The sequence below is a fragment of the Fringilla coelebs genome (assembly GCF_963513975.1).
Source record: "Fringilla coelebs genome assembly, chromosome: 5".
Lineage (NCBI taxonomy): Eukaryota > Metazoa > Chordata > Aves > Passeriformes > Fringillidae > Fringilla > Fringilla coelebs.
The window spans coordinates 62562638-62581551 of record NC_140033.1 but is presented as its reverse complement, the minus strand read 5'-3'; the positions used below and the strand labels follow the sequence as shown (position 1 = coordinate 62581551).

Below are 18914 nucleotides of genomic sequence, written 5' to 3'. Positions count from 1 at the left end.
CTTGTTTGCATTGTCCTAGTTTCATTTTAGGCATTCTTCTGCCTGGCTCACAGTAACAGCTCATGGTGTCGCTGGTCTCCAGCCCTTTCTGCTGAATGCATGGTGGGTTGCTAGGGGTGCTGCCGTCATCCACATTTTAGTTGAGGATGTGATGACCACACATTTTGTATTGCTTTCCAAGATTTGGCAGGATGACTCAGCTGATCCTCTGGTGACTCATTTCAGTCTCCCATGAGCCCAGGAAGGACTAAAGAGGGAAGTGAGGTTATTTTCAGATATGAAAAATGACCAAAACCAAGGACTCTGTCCACAAAGGAGTACTGCAAACATTGAATTAATTGGGCATTTATACCGGGTGTAAACTTGCTGCTTCCCACTGAAACTCTTTCCACAGTTATTGTGCTTCTGCTGAATCTAGTTTTCAGTCTCTTCTTACTTCTCATCCATATGGATTTGGAAAGCTTTTAGTGAGTTTTGAGTACATAAGGTCTGATGAAAGTTCACAGGACTTTTTAGTACTAAATTCCCCTGGCTGTTTTCTTTTGTTCTGTTTTTTTTTTTAATGGCAGTTTCCCCCTCTCATTTGCTGGGAGTGTCACAGTTTTTCTAGCAAAACCCATAGGCCCACTCCAGGTCATTTTACCCCCTAGTCATTCCTATGACTATGGCAAAGCTAAGATGCCCAGTGTTCTCCTGGACCTCCTGAAAGCTCTTGTGATTTTACCACAAGTTGTTACCAATCTGTTGTTTTTTTTCTGGAACCTGTGGAAACAGTGGTATATTTGCTCTTAGTGAGAAAATCATACAGAACTTATTTTCCCAGAAACTCTTCTTTCCCCCATGACTCAGTTTGGCCAGACTTCCCTTCCATCATTAGTCAAAACCCACAGGTGTGACTGTGGACAGCTTGGCTGCAACATCACCAACACATTGGTGATTCTGAACTCATTGTCCCACTGCATCTGGGCTGAATCCTTTCATTTCATTGCGTAGGAAAAAGAAAGAATTGAATGTTCTGAGTTGAAAGCACATGGCTGCAAAACAGTTGTAGCAGTGCCAAAAAGATGCTTCTGAAGAGGTTGGGCAAGTGGCTGCGTGCTGCTGGAGGCGCAAAGTGACACGTCAGTTCTTAAATGTAGCATCAGGAATGAGGAGAAGGCTTGACAGCCCCTTCAGCTGGTTTGGCATCTGCAGCCATCTCTCCTTTCTGCTGTGGATTTTTGGTTCTGCAGGTTTGGTTTCAGCAGGAGTGCCACACAGCAGGTGCTCATGGTCAGCACTTGAACAGGATCTGAGGTGTGCTCTGGTGCTTGGGTCTCTGCAGGGAGCTGTGCAGGGCCTTGAAAGCACTGAGTGATTTGGAGCAAAGTTACACCAAGGGAGTGTTTGTTGTCCAGGCTGGCTGTGGGGTCCCCACTGCAGAAGGCATTTGGCCTGTGTCATAGTGGATCTCCACGTTTAGCTTCACTCCTCTTCTGTCATGCTCTAATTTTGACAGTGCAAGAAACCCAGCTGCCATGGTGTTAAGCACTGCAGATCTGAGTAAATAAATATGTCAATAAATAATCATATCCTGCACAAAGGAGAAACCTGGGGGAGAGACTGATGGTAGCCAGGGAGTTCTGCTGATACAGATGGAGATTTTTATTGTTTTGTTTCTCTTAATGACTTCCCTTGGACTGATTCCTTTTCTTCTAGAGCTTTGAGGGGGAGTAGGCTGTTAGTGTTGTCCCTGAGTTTCTTCATCACACACAAGGGCCTTGTATCCTCCTTTTTCAAGTAGATAGCCTTTCCTGAGCTCCTGGGTGTTTACTCTTCAAGGCTCTGAAATCCTTCGTGTAGTTTATCCCCCAAAATCAGGGTTTTTTTCTGTGTAAGCAAGAGCTTTGTACATCACCTAGGCTGTCCTTCCTTGGCCAAACAGGCCGCTGCTCTGCATGCTGGTCTGGCCTCTGTCCTATCAGACCTTGCTTAAAAATGAAGTTGATGTGAAGACAGCGGGAGACCAGGCATGCACCAGCCCCAGCAAGCCAGCCAGCAGTGGGGCAGGCAGGTCTCCAGAGGCACTTCTGATTGCTTGGGATAGCACCCCTCATTTCTTTTGGGGATTATGAGACTCATTGCCTTCATGGGTCATCTGGCTGTGCAAGTGTTTACATGTCAATGTGTGCCTGATGTGACCGTGTGTTTTGTATGACAGAGGTCAGTACCACCCCAAATACAGCAAACACAATCATTGGTTCCCACAGATAAACCTTTCAACGCACGGTGTTCTCATGGAGGCTGCAGCAGCTCCCTATCACTGTGTCTCACATGAGAGCCTCTCTCCAGTCTCAAAGGTGAATGGATCAAGAGAGACAGTTGTTTTGGGGAGAAATGAGTCCACATCCCAATCCTGCACCCTGTGTCTCCATGGTGATTTTTGCTTTGGGCCAGCTGGCTCAGTCCTGCTGCGCCTGTTCTGGTTCCAGCTCACAGCCCGTTTCACATCATGCATTTCTGGGTTTATAGTCCTACTTTGGAATGCAAACCAAAAGCCACAGGTGACAGCAAGAAAAGGTTTCTGACTTGTTTGGCCGTAACTTTGGGGGTGTTTTCTTGGCCCTAAAGTCTGGAAGATGGTGGAAAATGCTCAAGGTTTCCTTGAGGATCTGAAGGCTTTTGTCTGTGCAGGTCAGGTGTGATGATGGGAAGGCAGGTTATTTACAAAATTGTTACAACTTCTTTAACTGGAGGTCAGGTGATTGACCCTGCACTATCCTTTCTCTTCATTTCCTGAAACACCCCACACCCTCAATGTTTGAGAGTGCTGTAGGTCCTGTGTTTAGACATTCTTACTTGAAGGTGGTATGTGGCTGTCAGAAGGTCAACAAATCAGTCTGTCTCAATTTTCTATTTTGGCAGAGCCCTGTGCCCAGCTTCCCCACCTTTCTCCTTGCATCTTCATCTTTCTTTGCAGGCCAGATCCTGTGTATTCCATCCAGACCTCACCAGGGGGCTTGTTTTTTCTCCAACAGGTCTGTATCCTGATGGAAATCAAATGAAGGAAGGGACCTTGTGAATAGGCAAACTGATGTTTTCAGACCCGCTAGAGCTTGATCTGAGTTTCAGAATTCATAAATAAAGCAGGGGCTGAATGTCATGCAGTGGCCTCTTTGCAAATAAAACAGTCAGGAAAAAATCCAGTGGGAGTGAGAGGCTCAGCCAGACACTCCAGTGAGCCTTGCCCATGCCTTGCCTTCACAAGTAGTGTTGTTTCTAACAAGTAAGGTATGTGAGGTGCCAGGCATTCGCTGTGGTTTCACCACACTTGCAGGCCAGTTGGAGTCATTGACATTACAAAGTTAATATTTACAGGTGGAAAGTCATCCAGGTGGGGAGACAGCCATCATGGAAGAAGCCAAAATATCCTTTCCACTAGGCAGTTGTGGGAAGCCACAAATGTGCCAGTGCTGTGTGGGTCGGGGGGGCACAACCAGAGCAGCAAAGGAAAACCGAGTAATTTGGGTTCCTTTTTGAGAGGCCTTGTTACCCTTTCCCAGGAGGTGAGATAATGGAGGGCCAGGTAGGGTGGCCAGAGAAGTCTGGAGTCAGGAAAGTTGAGAAAGTCCTCTCTCTCCCCTGTAGGACAGGGTACTGTGGTCAACCCCTGTTTGGAAGATGAGCAGCAGGGACTTGAGCCTGGAAAGCAGAGCCATGCCAAGGTCATCCTTCTTTCAGTTCTGCTTTTGGGATGTAACTCTGTTAGCAGGTAGCAATCAGAGATGGGGCTTGTTGGAATCTAGAGGCTCCTGCCTTACAGACCTGTTTGGAGGTTAAATATAGGGATCCAGACATTAGGCTAGACTACAAGGCAAACTATGGCCAGTTTCACATTTACTGCAGAGATTGTCTTGTGTAGTTCTACAGAGGGAGCTTTGGGTGCTGTAGAAATGCCGTGGTGACTGTTTGTTCCACTTTGTGATAGTGGAGGACAGATGGGAAGGAGGAAGGTGCCCTGAACACATATGATGTTGCCAAACAGTCCTACCTGGCCCATTGATGTGAGTAACTGCTTTTGGACTCTTCTGGCTCCATTTTGATTTCAGGATGAGAAAATGTTCCCTGGTAGCTTGCTTTCCCCATCTCCTCTGGCTGTACCCAGTTCTTCAGGAGCTCATTCAAGCATGGCATTATAGGAGCCTCATCATGTCATGCCTCATTTTAAGTGGTGCTGTGGGTGTTGCTGCAGTCTTCAGCTCTTTAAACAGATGTGGTGCTGCTTGTGGGTTCCCCAGCAGCCTGCAGCACAGCCCCAGCCAAGCATTCCACACTTGCCTCAGCTCTGCTGGGCCTCTCTCCAAGAAATCTGAATGAGGGATTTCTTCAGCAAAGCATTTGTTAGACATCCTTCAGTGTCCTCCAAAGATAAAGCTTCAAAGCAGGGCTTCTGTCAATCCCACCTGTCTGATCTCATCTTTTTCTTTCTTTCTCATCCCATCTCTGACTCCCAAGCAGACTTTCTTCTCCTCTGAGGCTCTTGGGAGTACTTATCATTTGGTTGTAAAACTTCTTCCTGACTTTACTGACACCCACTTTCCTAAAATGTCTTTGTGCAGAAGTTCCTTCACATGCTCATGCAGACCTTGGAGGCTTTCAGGTGCTGCCCCTGCCTCCATCTTTATTGTTCACCACCTCATTTTGTTCTTGGGACTCAGAAGTCCTCCCTGGCTTGGAGGACTGTTGCTCAGCAAGGTACCTCTGGCAGGGCTATGATCTGCCTTCTCAAGCCCCAGAGACCCAACATGGGCACTGCAGACTCCCAGGTTTCTCACTTTATGTCTGGAGAGCACTTTGACGTCTTGGTAGGGCGTTTGCAGTCTCATTTCATGACATCATTTAGTGATGACAGTCTTTCTGTCAGCTTTGACAGACATGGTAAAGGGTGTTTGCTTACTGGGGTCTGGCTCTGTTTTGTCAAGGCTGTAGACTATTAAATTGCATTCACTTGCTGTCTTCATTTGCTTTCCACACAGTAACACTGAGGTATCCTGAAGAGAAGTTTTGCACTATTCCAACTGTGCCAAGTTTTCCCATAAGAAAGTATCTAGGGGTTATCTTTCAGCTCAGGAGAGCATGGACTGGACTGCTGGATCTTCTCACACCAGGACCTAGAAATTGGTGTCAGGTCCAGTCACTGCAGCATCTACAGGGGAGTGATGGGGCAGCCTCTGGTGAGGTATATTTTAACCTGTGTTCTCAGGTGTTGCATAGTTAATTAACTATAGTGTGAAACATAAACTAGTCATGTGATTAACTGAGGAAATCTGTAATATCTCTTGTCATTACTGCAGTTCATTCCAGTGGGAGATGGAGGTGACCCTGAAAGAATCTTGCACTGAGGTGTAATAAAGTATTCAAATGTAAATATATGTATTTGTCCCTGAGATTTTGCTTCATGTGCCTAAAACCAGGGATATGTCAGAGGAGCCCACAGCTTGTTATTCAGGCTCATCTGCCCCTGAGCCCACCCCAAAAGGATGAGTAAGAATTGTAATGTTTCTAAATTACAGCTAAGAAAGCTTTCAGTAGCCAGCAGACAATTTGCTCTGGATTTAAGAAGTTAAAGGCAGAATGAGGAAGGGAATAAAGATGGTTTGTGAGGAAAAACAGCAGTATCCTGAGCCACATGCCAAAAAAACCTGATCAGGCCACGATAGGGAGTAACTGCCTACACCAGCTCCATGCTCAAGAGTACTAAGTAAGTCCTAGTTGATAATTTTCATCACATCCAGAAAGAAAAGTCATGATGTGCAGAATGAAGCAGGAGGGAGGGTTGTTGATGCTATAAATGCAGGAGAGAAATATGTAGGAGGGCGGTTGGGATGTCAGGGAGATGAGGGGTTTGAAGGTGATGATGATGAAGGTGCCCTGGCCATGGCACTAGAGGGATGTACTTGTTGGGTGGGGATGAGCAGGAAGGAGATGGATGCTTGGCTTTGTTTATGGCTACTCTGTACATTGGAAAGTCTTGCTTTTTCATTTGGCCGTAAGACATGAATCAAACATGGCAGGTTGGAGCCTTGTGAATCCAGGTCTGGAGCAGTGCAGGGGACATGCTGTGTCACATCTTACATCTTTGAGAACTGCTGTGCACTACATTTAGAAAACTACTAATTAGGCTGAGACAGTTTTACTAGCAGGACAGGAAAAGCAGAACAGGAAGGCAGGGAAATTTTCACCTGGAATGAAGGCCCCCTTGACATCTTAGGCTCACCAGGAACAGGAAGGAGCTGAGGCTGTTGAGGTCTGAGCTGTGCTTTGAGGTTGTCTCCAAACATTCAGCAGCACAGGGGAAAGCAGTTGTATAGCCTCCAGGGACATAAATTTTCAGGAGGCTCTGAGAGTTCAGTGGTGTTGGGGACAATGCATCAAAAGGAGCCACGCAGAGGCCACTGTGAAGAAGGGTGCTGTGCTCGAGACACGGCTGCTTTGAAGGTGCAATGCATTAGCCATACCTGGCAGATCCCCTTTTCACTCAGCCTGGGTGTGTGTATGGGTTTGCAGGCTTGTGCCTCTCTGGGGAGAAGTGGAAGATACTTATTTCAGTATTGTCTTGCGAGCATCATTTATATGCTGAACACACGCCGTGTGCTCTCTACAGTATTTTTCAAGCAGGCACTGTCGTTCTGGCAGCAGGCAGGAAGCAGCCTCTGGTTACAGAGCACTGGCAGCTCTGCAGGTACTGCAGAAGGTCTGACTTCCTTCTCAGTACAGGGCACCAGCTTGGTCTCTTGCCACCTCCAAGGCCACACTTAAAAATCAGCAGCAAGTGCTGGGAGTAAACCAGAAGAAAACATCAGAGACTTTCAAACTGTTCCTTCTTTAGTCCCCAGTGTGTATTTTTTGCCCTTTGGGGTGACGTGGGTGGATAGGAGCTTTACCTCATTTGCTTTCCTGAAACCTGTTAGAAGTATGAGTGGGGTGGCTGCGTGATTTGTGTGTGCATGCAGCAGAGGGACATCTGAATTGTAAATAGCACCTGCTAAATTATTATTAAGTGAAAGCTGACGTGGGAGGAGTTCTCAGGAACAAAAAACCTCAAGTCTTTAAATAAAAGTCATTCCAGCTGTTTTAACACTGTCCCCTGGCTGCACCCTACCTACTTCAGCACATGTAGATGCTATGAGGAGTTATGTGAGTCATATCAAGGACAGGGAAGGCCCCATTAAATCCAGTTACTATCAGTTTTGTGAGAGCTTTAAATGACTACACTAAACTCATTATTAAAGAAAGGAACTATCAATTTTATTTAATGCATGGTGCCCGACCCTGATTCTGCTCCCAGCCCAGAGATTTGCCATGCTCAGGGGTGATATAAAACTTAGACTTACACTCTTCAGGACATGTATTTAGCTGTTGTGGCATCCTGGCTTCATCCTGGCTGGCTAATAGAGGCCTGCCTTGCACCCATGCCAGGGCAGGGACTAGCTCAGTTGGAACTGTCCCTTGGCTTAGTCCAGCCAAAGCTTTTGGTGGTGTAGGTGGGGCTGTTGAGCTGGGCTTCAGGTGGGCAGGAATGCTCAGTGGGTGAAGCTGCTCGTGCCAAGTATCCTCACTCCCTCCACTCCTGGCAGAGTGCAAAAAGATGAGGAGCCAGGTGCCAGCCTTGGGCATTCCATACAAAATGCAGCAAGGTGACTGCTAGGATCTTCCTGCAGAGAAGAGAAGAGAAATTATATGAGAGGCCCAGCCTTGCACAGGAGGTTTCTTGTCAGACCTGTGAATGGTGGGTTAAGAGAACTTTTCCCAAGTGAAACATCCCATTTTCTATCCCTCTGCAGCTTACCCCTCTGTCTTTCCAGGACCCCAGGAGCAAGAATAATCCCTGGGGGCATTCCCACTGTCTCTGAGACACTGGGCTTGGCTGGCGTGATTCACCCCATTACTGCTGCCTTGTTTCCTCATGGAGGCAAGCTGTTGTCAGCCTGTGTAATCAAAAGGCTGAAGGTGTAAATCATATTACAGGCTGTAATGAGGAATTTGATTCCTGTAACAAAACCATCCAACTTTTATTCACATTTATTACTATTCCTGCTATTGCCATGGAGCAAAATTCCTTTTTAAAAGAAACAACATGCCACAAGCACGGTTTTATTGTGTCCTCAGGAAATTTAGGATTGTGTTTTTCTCACATTAACTGCACAGGAAAATTTGCAATAAAAATTACTTTTCTGCAGAAGCCGCCTTTTCCCATCACCAAGCTGTCAGTCAGCCTGTAATTTCTTGGTATTGGACTATGCTGAAGAACTCCCTGAGTTATTTTCCTTGCAATGCATGCCCTTAAAACCTCAAACACGAGAAGATAATTTTGGATGTAAGGAAGAAGATTTCATAGTTCTTTTTTGAGAGAAAAAGAAAAAGCCTTCTGCTAGGATGAGATGTAACCTCTGAGGAGGGCAGCACTGGCAGCAGAGGAGTCCAAACTCCTCGCTTTATCCACAGAAGCACTGCTTCTTTCATCCCCTCCATTTTTGGGGTGAGTCAGTGTTTATCCCCTGTTCCTGTCCTCTGCTGAGGCTGCCAGCAGTGTTTCAGGGACAGCAAGGGGCTGGTTGTTGATGTGGAAACCAGTCCCTAACAACAACTCGTTTCACCAAAGGGCACAGGCAGCCATCTGACATTGACAATGTTGAGTGACTGCTGACCTTGTTTTTAGCGTCAGCTGATATCAAGTGGAGCCCTGCCAGTTTGCACCAGTTGAAAGCCTGTCCCTTAATGGTGGCGATTATCCTGATTTTTACAGTGGCACTGAGAAAGTTGCAGCTGCTGTGCTTCACATCCTTGACTTTAATTTGCTATGCCTCAGTCTTTTGGTGTTATCTTTAGAGGAGAGTGCGAGAAGAACGTCTCTCCCTGTTCTGCGTCAGTCATTTTTTCCCTTTTCATTTTCTACGAAGAGAGATTGCTCAAGCACACCGTGGAATGAAAGCCATAAAACTATAAATTACACCTCTGCTAGGTCCACAATATGTTACCAATTACATCTGCCATATTATTTGCGTCCAGGGGGAAAGCATACATCAAACCACCCCCTCTCTCCAGGCAGGTCAGTACTGTACTAGAAGGAACACCGTGATTCTTCTTAATCAGTGGAAAAACAAACACAGTTTTGGCTCGCTGAGAGACGATCTTTGTGTCCAGGAGGACAAGTTGAGTAGCACTGCTGTGGTTCTCTGAGCTCACCACCCACCACATGCCACGGCATTCGTGACAGCATCATTGCCCTGTGGAAAGGAGAGAGCAGAGAAGGTACTTCTCCAGCAGGGCAAGAAGCTGGAGGGCATCTGAGCATCCAGGTGCAGGGGCCTTGGAAATTGCTGCCCAGGAGGTTGGGGGAGCAGGGGGTAAAAGGAACAACAGTAAACAATCCTAAATCCACTTAGAGACAGGGGTCATGTCTACAGAGGACAGAACGCTATAGTTTGCAGGGCTTTGTTGCTGGACTGGGATCAGTGGGGTTTTGTGTGCTGCATTCAAGCCCAGGGGAGGGTTTCCCCATGTGTCCCAAAGGGGTTTTCTTCTGCATCTGCTCTGTCCTCAGAAATTCATCACTGCAGAAGGGGTGAAGGCAGGGGTGCTGAAGCAAAGTGGAGAGATTGCTTGGCCTGTTACTTCTGGGTAGTTACTCGTGGTAGGTTATGGCTCACCGCAGCACCCCTCTCCTGAGCCACTCCTGGCCTTTGGGCTGCTGGGAATTAAGTGGAAAAAGAGAGTTGGGTGTGTTTAGATCTGTTAACTTGACTACTGAGCTTTGTGAGTGAGGAGTGACATTCACATTTTTCTATATGACTAAGTTTATGCATGTGTGTGAGTGTGTCTGTGTACACATGAGCTCCAGAAAATCTTCTGAAGAGGAACATGGACTGGTGAGGTATGAGGAGGCCAAGTCAGATACTGCCATGCCTCCACATGAAGAAGTCGTCCATGTGCACTGCAGAGTTTGTTGTGGCTTTGTTACTGAAGCATTCATTCAGCTTTTAACTTTTCTAAGTTGAAACCAAGTCAAGGTTATGTTTGTGCTTAATAATTCAACAATGGTGCCAGCTCAGCATATTGTCTTTTTCCTCCCTAGTCATTCTGGTTTATTAAAAAGAAACACTGATGACAGATAGAAGGGTGAAGGAGGCTGTGCCTTTCTGCTCTAACTCCTGCCGGGTGCTGATTCCTTCCCCAGAGGTCCCCATGGATTTGTGTTCTTCACAAAATGTTTGCCCCAGCAGTACTATCCCTACCCTGGGGAGGGAAAGCAGCAAGTCAGGACTTAGCTGTCCCCTTCCCCGTGCACCACATCTTTTCTTCTCTGAATAGGCACATTTTCTGTTTCAGTGGAATATTACTCAGAATCCTTCAGTAAATCTATCTCAGTGATGCATTATTTTCACTTTGGTTATGAGGTTGTGGAGTTGTCTTTTGGTGGTCTGGGGTTTTTTTTAAAGATTTAGAAGATCATTAACTATTCTGAAACCAAATAAGTTTGCATTAAAATAGGTTTTTGTCCTTCCTGTAAAAATAAAGCTATATTAGGAGCTAATTCTGCCACATGCTAATGTGTATGTTGCTTCATAAACAATGCTGTTCATTTCCAGGGGATCTGCTTCCCAGTGATGGTATTGTCACTGTGAATAAGAATAGATGAACAAAATTTTATAAATCTGGGAGCACTGACAGCACACAGTGAAGCTCATGTTGTGTAACTCCCATCTCCAGTGTCCCTGAGCACAGACTAGCATTGTGCACAATTCCCACTCACAGAGTTGGCAAGGAATCTGAAACATCATCTTCTTCTGTTCTGGCCCCTCAACTTTATCTGTGCACCTCCATTTGCTCACAGTGTATCATCTGCTGGTCCCATCTTCCCTCTGTGCAGGCCAGAAGCTACACAGTGGTTTTATGGGCACAAGTAGAGGGCTTGAGTCAGATCCACCAAACTGCTTAAGATTGGATGAGCCTGAGGATTTGAGATTTGGCTTCTGTAGTCAGAATACTTTGCAATATTTGACATGAGTTCTTCCAGAGAGCTAGTTATATTTCTGGAGACAATGGGAATAGGAGTCTCTTTAGGCAGAGGAGGTAAAAATAACATGCACATTCCTGTTATTAAAAATGAAAAAGGGGAGAGCAAGAGAGCAGAAATCTTTAATGTTAGTATAGTTCAATCTGGGGTAAGGATTTATTTTAGAGCATAATATTTTACTTGTGTCAAATACATATTTCTGGAAGAAGTTGCTTTTTGTGTGTGTGCATGTAATGTATCTGAAGCCTGTGTCCCATTTCCCTTTCCTGCCACTGGGCAAATGAAAAAAGCTGGGGAAGGCATCTTGACACAGTGGTTTCACTCTGATGTTGTATTGCAGGTATGGCCTCGCATGTGCAAGTTTTCTCTCCTCATACCCTTCAGTCAAGTGCCTTCTGTAGCGTGAAGAAACTGAAAGTGGAGCCGAGTTCGAACTGGGATATGACTGGGTACGGCACACACAGCAAAGTCTACAACCAGGGCAAGAACGTGCAGTCCTCCCAAGCAGCCGCCGCAGCAGCCGTCAACGCCTCCCTGCAGATCCCCAACCCCAGCATCCCTTACGAGCAGACCATCATCTTCCCAGCCAGCACGGGGCACATCGTGGTTACATCTGCCAACAGCACTTCTGGTGTGGTTGCAGTGTCTGGGCAAACGCTGGGCGGGCCGCACAACCTGATGCGTCGCAGCACTGTGAGCCTTCTGGACACCTACCAAAAATGTGGACTAAAGCGCAAGAGTGAGGAGATTGAGAACACAAGCAGCGTGCAGATTATCGAGGAGCATCCACCAATGATTCAGAACAATGCCAGTGGGGCCACTGTAGCCACCGCCACCACCTCCACGGCCACCTCCAAAAACAGTGGCTCCAACAGTGAAGGGGATTACCAGCTGGTGCAACATGAGGTGCTCTGTTCCATGACCAACACGTACGAAGTGTTAGAGTTTCTTGGCCGTGGAACCTTCGGACAAGTAGTCAAATGCTGGAAACGTGGCACTAATGAGATTGTGGCTATCAAGATCCTAAAAAACCACCCTTCTTATGCCCGGCAAGGCCAGATTGAAGTGAGCATCCTGGCTCGGCTGAGCACGGAAAGCGCGGATGACTACAACTTTGTCCGTGCTTATGAATGCTTCCAGCACAAGAATCACACATGCTTGGTATTTGAAATGTTGGAGCAGAACCTCTATGATTTCTTAAAACAAAATAAATTCAGTCCCTTGCCCCTTAAGTACATTAGACCAATTCTCCAGCAGGTAGCAACTGCCCTAATGAAGCTGAAAAGCCTGGGACTGATTCATGCTGATCTCAAACCAGAGAACATCATGCTGGTAGACCCATCCCGACAGCCATATAGGGTCAAGGTCATAGACTTTGGTTCAGCTAGCCATGTGTCTAAGGCTGTGTGTTCTACTTACCTTCAATCCAGATACTACAGGTAAGAGACTGGGCTCATGTGACACTACTAGAAGTAATATTTTACCTATGGGAGTTTTTTCTTACATTCATTTAAATGAGTGAGATTCATCCCTTAATTCTAAACAGAGATGGCTCTTAGAATAGCTTGTTGATGATTAGAAAAACTGATGTCCTAACCTCTTGGAGTTTACTTGCATTGAAAACCATTGTAAGTTTGTAAATAAAGAGTTGCAAAAATAGAGTTTGCCAGTTACAGTTTAGAAAATCTTTCACTTCTATCAGTTTGTTCTCTCTGGAACTGTTTTCAGGAGAGGACATGTCCACATTTCCATTCCGAGTCAATGGATGTAGGTTCTTGGTTTCAGAATTACTTTAACTTAAAGAGTCAATCAAGCAGTCTCAAATGTGTTTCAAAAGTGTCTTCCAGTCAGTACTCATACATGAAACCAGGGATTTAACAAGTGTAAGGCTGGCCCACAGGAAGAGTGCATGGATGCAGAAGATGGTTTGTCAAGGATTAGTTTTCACACAGGCTCTGAGTCAATGGGAGTCTTCTAGCTGGGTCTTAGCCCTCCTCCAGGCAAGTATTGTCAGTGATTTGATCTTGGAGTGAGGACCTGTTGTTGTCTGTTGATTCCCACTCACAGTGCTTTGTTACGTGCTAGCATGGAGCTGTGACCTCAGCACACGTGTGCCTGAAGTGAAATGTGTGAGCCAGATATATTCCTCTTCAGCCTGTTGGACAGTTTCATCAGAGCAGCCTCTTTTCACAGCCCCTGGCAGGGCATCCTCGCCCTCTGTCTTGACTCCAAGGCACAAAGTCTCTCTTGCAGATGTTCTCAGACTCTCTCTTTGATAGCAGTCAGCTTGATTCAGCATCGTAGGGACTGAGAAAAGCAGTTCTACTGCTGCTTCAGGAGGGGGGGGAAATAGAGAAAGGGGTGAAGGGAATTTGCCTTTAGATAACAGCTGAATTTAGAAATGTTCAGACCACATTTTTGTTGTTACATTTCTGTGAAACAGGGGCAAAGAGAGAAAATCAGATCCTCCTTCATGGTGGATTTAATGAGAATAAGTCCTGGCAGCATCCAGGGCTCATCAGATGGGTTACAAAAAAGCAGGGTAGTTGATCTGTTTGTAAATAGAGAAGAAATCTGTCTCATTCATGGTGAGAACTGGGGTTGAAAAACCAACATGAGTTGATAACAGACCCTTTTCCCACTTCATTAATTTCACAGTGGCAAAGCCTACCTGAACTCTGAGTTTGGAGAGGGTTAATTTTCACAGGAACAGGAACTTTGACAGTGTAGCACTGCAGCAGCTGATCTTTATCTGCTTGTCCTTAGCTCTGAAGGAGGCCGGGAAAAAAAATCCCCAGCCCTAGTTTATACCTTAGAAGAGACTTATTAAATGAGATATTCTACCTGATGACAGTCCCATCCTCCAGCAGAGACATGTTTCTGTGGTAAATATGCAAAAGCTTTTAGAGTTGCAATTACCTGACAGACTAGGATAAAAAAAAAAAAAAGATAATACAGGCATTTTGTTGTTGAGTTACCTGTGATTCTGTGTTAGCAGCCTATGTCCCTAGCTGGAAGACAGAAGGGGCAGCCAAAATGAAATATGTGACAGCAAGCAGAAATGAAAGAGGAAAATGGTTCATTCTCAGTGACAAACAAGGAATATTTTTGTGGCAGTCTCTGGGGAGGAAAAAGCTTCATAAAATTTGCTTTTTATATTTTAAATGTTATTCCTGCCCAGTCTGAAGTTGAAGCTTGATAGATAGTAAGTTCTGTCTGTCTAATTCCTCCCTTGTTTTCCATGCCTGAATTGGTGGGAGGAGGGGAAGAGGGGCAGCAGCTCACCAGGGGAAAAAAAAAAAAAGAAAAATCTCATTGGGTTGAATTACATCAGCAGGGGGCTGCTGATTAAGCTAAATTCAAGTCATGAGGAAAATTTATGTTCTTTTTCATTTTCTGATGGGGAAAATACAGCACAGAGTAAAGACCCCTTCCACTCTAAAATGAAAGAACTTTCATGCTAGGGGAAACACTGGGCTTTATAAAGATTTCATGTGTCTTCCATTTAATTTACACTTGTTCTGCTTGCTAGAGTATAAAAGACAAGGGGATGACTTCAAGAAATGTCACATTTAAGTTGGATGTGAAGGAAAAGCTTCCTCAGACTAGTGAAACCTCTCAGTCTCTAAGCAGTCATGCTAAAGGAGTGACAGAAGTCCTGTGCCCCATGCATTTAAGGAAAGATGAAGCAGAGTATAGGGGACTATAAAGTAGAGGCTGGATCTCAGCTGGAGGTTTTTTATCGTGGACTTTCACAAGCAAATTCCTAAGCTGTCTCCATATTTTATTAACAGCTTGCTTTTTCTTTTTCCTGTCGCTGCTTTTGAGCATGTGATGGCCAAATCCTTTGAAGGATTGAAAGGTGTGTGAGATCCTGCTCCTTCTCAGAGCAATGCAAGGCATTTCCTCTTCCTGTAAATGATAGCCCCATTTTCTTCTCCCAAACGTGGAAGACAAAATTGACCTGAATCTGTATAACCCAGCATAAACCAGAGAGCCCCATGGCTGGTTGCAGACTTTCCATGGGTGGTTTGCCATTGCTGCTGTAACGTGCTCTGAAGATGAACAGGATCCCTGGCCCAGTTTCTTGTGGGGAGAATGGTGGGCAGATTGCTGTTGTGCTGCTGGCACTGCCCAGGACCCCTCAGGGGCTGGGTGCCCCAAACCCAGAACTCTTTCTGTCCCACCAGGGATGTTTCTAAGCAAAGGCACTCTGGAAGGATGATAATGGTATTGAAGTGACAGAGAGGGATGAAAAATATCAAAAATGGGATCAAAATGTCTTTAGTCCAGCAGAATTTAGCTCCCAACCCTCCTAAGAGGATACAGCCTCCTCCAAGCTAGATCTGCTGCCACAAGTACTACTCAGGAGATCTTTCTCCCTTGCTCCTGGCTGTAGGGAGCCTATGGGGGGCAGAACATGACAGCCTAAGGTGGGCTTTGCAGGAACTGCCCCACTGCCAAGAGTCCCCCTCTGGGAGGGCAGCGCTGCTGTGTCTCCAGTGCCTGCTGCAGGCCTCCAGAGAAGGGAATGAGCCCCAGCAGGGTCACACCATGGGCCCTGCCTGATGTGACAGAGGACATCACAGCCACAGCCAGTGGTCAGAGTTGTCATCTAAAAGGGGGAGTGCTGTGAAGAGCTCCTTCTCTCCACAGATCTTCAGCCTGTGGTGCAAAACTTGCTGTGGTGCAAAGTGTTTCTCTTGTGGCATCCTTAGCCAGTGGGTGTAGGACGTCACTGGTGGCTGTCCAAATGTCCTTTACTTAGAAGAGGGGTCCCAGCCTGTCCCCCTGGTCACCACAGTCCTTCACCTTGTCCCTTACCATCAGCTGCATCAACCTGGGCCTGATCAGTGACCCTTCAGGGAGGTTTGTGGTGGTGCAGCCGTGGTCTGGAGGTGCCTGAAGGAAAAGGTGAGGAAGTGAAGCTGATGATAGAGGTCTGCTCTGCCCAGCTCAGAGTTCAGGAGCAGGGCTCTGCACTTGGCAGTTTTAGCCAGATGTGCTTAAGCTAGAAATGAAGTCCTGTTCACAGAGTAATAAATCAAAAAGCTGTGATGGCCTCTGCATTACAGAGCATCTTCCTGGGATTTTATTTAGGTTCTTGTCCTTTTCATGCTGCAGATGGAAGGGGAGATCATTGAGGTAGTTTCTATGATCTCCCTTTTGCAGAGGGTCAGAGGAATGAATGACCAGAGAGATCCCTTCTGGGTTGATCAGCTATTTATGAACAGCTTGCTGGGAGGACCCATATCCTGAGAAATACAGGGCTCAGGCTGCAACAGGTGGCCTCTTTGTTAGAGCCCCCATTCATGCACCCAGGTGGAAGAGGGGGTACAGCCCTCTGGGAGGCTGGGGTGGTAGGGGTGGTAGAGGGAGAGTTGAAGTCATCCCTTGTCGGAACAGGAGCCCTTCCCTGTCATGGGCTGGCAGGGTGGGAGTGCTCGGAGCAGTTGGGCTGCTCATGGGAACACTCCCAGCTTCGTTACCTTGCACTCTTGGCTTTTCTTTGCTGTTCAGCTGAAACAGCTGCTGTGTTGGCACCTCGGGGATGACAGTGTTTTGCTACTTTATGGTGTAATCACCTTATGAGAGTTTCAGAATTTGCAAAATATTGCAGATGTAAAATAACGGCTGTCACCCCTTCACTATTAGCGAATAAATTCAGGTCTGGTTCCTTGTTTGGAAAAGGCTTTTGGTATGTGGCTTGTCTGGCTTGGGTTGAGGTGTCTGCTTTGTAGGTAAGTGGCCTTTGATGAAATGTTTGAATAACAGAGAATGAAGCTGAGTACCACTCTGAAGAGGTGTTTATCATTCTGCTTTCAGACACTGCAAGAAAACATGCATGCATAAAGGCAACGTGCATGTTGTCAACCAGCCATACAGAGTGTGCAGTGAGGCTGTGTGCAGGTGTGGCTTTTAACTGGCTCTGCATGCTTAGCTGGGTGAGAGCAGGTCCTGAGGGATGCAGGGGGTTAAACTGGGTCCCTCTTGCCACACATGGACATTGTGCCGTGACAGGTATTGGTATTTCAGCCCTGCTGACAGGAAGCCAAAGCAAGGTAGATTTCTGAGGAAAGTCACAACGTGTTCCCCATTGTGTGACTCACAAATGTGTCATTCTGCTCAAAACTGCCCTTTAAATGAGGCTGTTGTAATGACACAGGGATGGGCTATGCTTTTTTGTTTGCTCAGTGAATTGGCATCTGCTATGTCCTTGTATAACACTTATATTTCAATGTGCTTATATTTCAAAATCTTCTGCCATTCTGGACTTGCAAAAACATCTCTGTCTCAGATTTGACTGTGTTTACAGCTGTGGGAGCCACATTGTTCTGCCAGTCTGTTTCACTCCTACCTGCAACATTCACTGCTTTACTGACTCTGCCTCTCCAAGGTAAAGAGCAGGATAGTTTGAGGAGGAAAGTTTCTTGTGGGGGACTGGAGTGAAACCACGAAGTTCATCGCTGAAGTCTAAGCTCAGTTTCATTTGGTGCCAATCACCCCTGGTAGGACTGAGGGCTTGCAAAACTGGCAATACATTGCAGAAGACATTTCCTTCTTTGTGGAGGAAAGCAGACTTCAAGCTACACTATTTTAAGCAGCTGTTAATTTCTTTCCCAAGGACCCTAGGAATTTGAAGTTGTTTTTTTCAGAATCAAAATTCAACAGGATTTTTTTTTCCAAAACCAACATCAGAGTTAATTGAATGTCAGCTTTATTGTACCCAGACTACCAAGTCTTGGAAAGCAAGAGACATTTAGCTGAAAGCTTTTGGCTTTGACCCACCTTTGGGATGGTCAGGCCAAGTTGGTTTTTGGTTTTACAGAACTCAAGCAAAGATAGTTCTTTGCTAAGTTCCTTTATGTGTAAGTCACCTCTGAGAAGGGATGGCAAGCCAACACTGTGCTCATGGCGCATCCAACTGGAGAATCACCATGTCTGTACTCCCTACCTGGGGTCTAATTTAAAACAGAAAAACCTGTATTTCAGCCTAAACAATCTCCTCAGAGTAGACTCTCCCTAGTGTTTCCTCTGCTGAAACCTTCTTACTATTTCCCAAAGTATTTTTTATTTTGCTCTGAGCAGACAGGCCAGCTCCTCCTTTATCTTCTCAAAGCTGGTGATGTGCCCCTTTCCCTGTGCTGCCACAGCACCTTCCTGCCCAGCTCCAGCTCGTGGTGCTGGCCCTGCTCCCAAAGGAGCCCTGCGTCCTGTGTGGAGTCAGGAAGGCTGCCTGTCACAGGAGGGCTCTGTTTATTTATTAACCAAAGGAATAAAATATGCCCAGTTACGTGCCTCCAGGCCCAAGAAGATTTGTAACAAAGGTCTGTTTGCGAGGAACCTGACAGGGAGACTTTCCCCAGCAAAGAGAAGGCTCTGGTGACCAAGGAAGGGAGAAGCCTCATGCTGTTTCCTTTTACCTCATCTGCGTCTGAGAAGTGGAAAATCAAATACCACAACTGAGTGCCGAGCCAATCCCTTCAGTCCCCTCTCCTCTCCCTGGAAACAGCTCCTGAATAGCAAAGATGGGGCACTGACAGTAATTACTCCTGCACATCTCAGTTTTGTCTTGGTGGCTGGAGAGGAAGGAACCTCTGTGTCCGCAGGCAGGGATTGATTCATTAAGGGTGTTTTGGATCAGAGATGAGTATGTGAGCAGCAGCCAGAGGCAGGCAGGTTCTGGTGTAAAAGAGCAAACAAAACTTGGGGGAAAAAAGGTAAATATAATTTTCCCAAGGCTGCTGCAGCTTTTAAACTCATCAGTGATCCCCACAAAGGGAAAGGCAGTCCTCTGGATGTACACAGCCCCATTCACCCTCAGGGGCACTGCCCACAACCCAGGCAGTGCTGTGCA

General features: G+C 46.2%; 1 protein-coding gene across 2 annotated transcripts in view; it reads left to right on the top strand.

Moving 5' to 3' along the window:
* The window catches only part of HIPK2 (homeodomain interacting protein kinase 2), a 127680-nt gene that overhangs the window by 30952 nt on the left and 77814 nt on the right, over positions 1-18914 (top strand). For both annotated transcript variants that reach the window (XM_084206429.1, XM_084206430.1), the window contains exon 2: positions 11397-12495. In XM_084206429.1, the coding sequence (XP_084062555.1) occupies positions 11397-12495 (1099 nt within the window). The remainder of the gene's footprint in view (positions 1-11396; positions 12496-18914) is intronic.